The sequence below is a fragment of the Aphanomyces astaci genome, assembly GCF_000520075.1.
Source record: "Aphanomyces astaci strain APO3 unplaced genomic scaffold supercont1.659, whole genome shotgun sequence".
Taxonomy (NCBI): domain Eukaryota; phylum Oomycota; class Saprolegniomycetes; order Saprolegniales; family Verrucalvaceae; genus Aphanomyces; species Aphanomyces astaci.
This window is the reverse complement of record NW_009798922.1, coordinates 25-3,124: the sequence shown is the minus strand read 5'-3', so window position 1 is coordinate 3,124 and position 3,100 is coordinate 25. Positions and strand designations below refer to the sequence as shown.

Below are 3,100 nucleotides of genomic sequence, written 5' to 3'. Positions count from 1 at the left end.
GTCATCTTTGCTTCCAAATATGACATCACATAACGTTAACGTTAACATCGTTTTGATGTGTTGTTTTAAAAAATTCTATTCACGCGATGATAAAAATAATGAAACGGTTTCTTGTTTCGAAGAAAAGTGCGCTTCCATGGAGCAAGGTTGACGACCAAATCACCACCGAAGATGCGACGGCGAAGGCTTCTATCCACCCAGATAAAGTGATAATTCGTCCAATCGTGTAACATAGCTATTATAGGCATCAGCTCCATCGAGTTCGTTCTAATATGACCATTTCCCGCAGTCTCCTGGGGTAGCGCAAATGTAAAATACAAGAGTCTGATTATACCGTCGCGCTATTGGGGATGCCTTACAAAAAAGAATGAACAAGTTAAGCTTACGATCAACCCTATTCCCACAACAAGCACTTATTCGACGGGTTCAAGTACGAGTCGGTGGGGCACTGGAACACACGGGCAAACTCAGCGTTGTTTTGCAACGCCCCTGTCACGCGAAATATAGTGGGAGGGTGCTGCTTATACCAAGTACTGCTGAGGTAGGCATCTGTGTTCTTGGTGCACCAGGTTTGGGCGAACGACAAGTAAAACAACTTGTCGCCTGCTTCTTCCGTGTACTGGGACGGGAACTCGTTCAAGTACTCGTGGTACGCACGGAAACTCGACTTGAGACCCCCGTTGTCTGCAATGATTTCATTGATAGAGAACAGAGAGGTGATGTTGCGGAACACAGCGCCATTCACTTCGCTCTTGAGTACAAAGTTGTTGTACTGGCTCTGAAGGCACTCGGATTTTGTTTCGAACGCAGCGTCAGAGGCATTCGACCACCATTTTTTCCTGTTGCCGTCACCATCGTGTCTGCGGCCGTGGTCGTCGAACGCGTGGGTAATTTCGTGTCCGATGAGCATCCCGATGGCGCCGAAGTTCTGGGCGGCGTCAAACTGAACGTCAAAGAAAGGTTTTCGCCAAACGCCGGCCGGGAAAAACATATGATTCTTTGCGGTTTCGTAGTGCGCGTTGGCGACATAGACATCGTAGTCGAACTCGGGCGTGTCCACAGGTTGGCCATTCAGCTTCAAGTTGATGTCGAAGTTCACTTGAGACACCTTCCACCGGTTGTTCAAATACGACTTCGAGTCAAACGTCAGCGTGGGGTACAGCTGCAGCTTCTCCGGGCCACCCAACAAGTGCCCAAGCTTGGACAGCTTCGTTTGCGCGTTGGAGCGGGTCGAGTTGTCCAACCAGTCGGCGGTGGCAATGCCAGTGGAGAAGGACGACTTCAAGACCTTGACCAGTTCTTCGGCCGTCTTGGCCGCATCAGCCGACAACACCTCGTCTATGAAGTACTGTTCCAAGAGATCACCCAAGGTCTCGTCCGTCTCAGATAAGCAGAACGTTTCACGAGAAGGTTCCACCTCTTCGCCTTTGATCTTCTTGCCGATGAAGTTCCAGTTGGCCGTGCGGAATTCAGGGGTCAAGTGTTTCGACGAGGCATGGATGAGCTTGTACTCCACGATGGTGCGGAGGTCGTCCAGCGTCGTGTTCTTCAACAACAGTTCGGTCTTGTCAAAGTACGTCAAGTCCTTAAACCCCACCCAGTCGTTCGACCCACCAGATTGGTCGTAGATGTCGAAGCCGTTTGCCTTAAGCCATGAGCCGATGAGTAGCGGGTACTTCTGGTCCAGTTGCGAGTACGTAAACGCAGTATACGGAGACGCAACGGCCTCGATCTTCTTGAGTTTGTGGAGGTCCACACCGGCCAGAGTTTTCTCGAAACGGATGATCACCGGCGCGGCAGCCGCCGCTTTCTCAGCAGTGTAGCCAGCTAGCTGCAACACCGACGCAATGTACACTTTGTAGTCGGCTTCGACAGTCTCCCACTTGGAAGGGTTTGTATAGTATGAGCGATCCAGCGGCAGGGGGGTTCGTAAACCGAAGAGGACGTTCTTGGTCGAGTCGTTGTCGTCAGCTCTGGACTTGATGTCCACGAAGCCTGGGATGCCGTTCTTGACCAATTCACCAACCACGATGAGAAGGTCCAACGTAGTGTTGGCCGACCGAATGGTTTTGAACGAGTCCTCAAGCGGAGTCACACCGAGCGACGATAGTGTAGCCGTGTCCAAACATGAGTTGTAAAACTCACCAACCTTGGTCTTGTTGTCAGAGTAAATCTTCGTCAATATGGCTTGGTTTTGGTTGGTTATCTTATCGAACGTCGTATCGACTCGTACTTCGCCCGGGGGTATCACAGCATGCTTGTGCCACGTGCCACACGCATATTGGTAAAAGTCGTCGCACGGGTTGATGGAGTAGTCGATAAGCTTGGTCACAGACTCGGGGAGTTCCGTGACGGAGCCAGCCGTAGCGGCAGTGGCCAACACGTTGAGGGCGATGAGGACTTTGACCATCGTAGAGCGAAAAGGAAAATGAAGTTGGCCAAAAATGTCAACCATTGAAGCGAAGTCCTCTCGGGCAAGTCCTTCATCAACGCAACCAACCGGAAATATCATTAACAAAGGTCATCGCATGCACAAGTCTGTAGGATGTATGTAGGTACAGTATCGTACTGTATTGCAAAATAGACTACTTAATACAAATATCAACATAAAGATGTTCAAGCGAATAATACTAGTGTACCCGTAGAGTATATAACTGTCGCGCACATGTGTACATGCGGTATATTTCCGTGGAAGTGGAAATTTCAGTTCCTGGTTGACTCGCACGTGAAACCCTGGTTGACTCGCACGTGAAAACTTGAATTTAGTTGCATGTACAGTAAGTACTGTACAGTACAGTCCGCGCCACTATTAATAGTATACCATTATTTACTGTTAGCCAATAAGGTTTGAGAAAATACGAAATTGTTGACACATACTTCGAGGTACTACTGTGTAGCGTATACTACCTCCAGTCGGAAATAAACCAGCCATTTGGTGAAAATTGGTAAAATTGGTGTTTTGTTTGATGGTGTTATCTTATTTTTGATGGTGTTATCTGATTTTGCCCTAAGTATGCTTGTTGTATACGTCTTAGTATGGCCAGTATCCCTGTGGAATATAATACCTTAAACATGAATACCCTAATGGATAAGTGGGTTC

The 3,100-nt window shown here is 48.5% G+C and overlaps 1 protein-coding gene across 1 annotated transcript; it reads right to left on the bottom strand.

The window, feature by feature from the left end:
- Positions 1 to 385: 385 nt before the first annotated feature.
- H257_19477 (hypothetical protein) lies at positions 386 to 2,056 on the bottom strand (the record flags this gene model as incomplete). Its single annotated transcript, XM_009848620.1, has 1 exon — positions 386 to 2,056. A coding segment is annotated over one exon (1,662 nt), but the record flags the coding sequence as incomplete, so codon positions are not given.
- Positions 2,057 to 3,100: the final 1,044 nt, after the last annotated feature.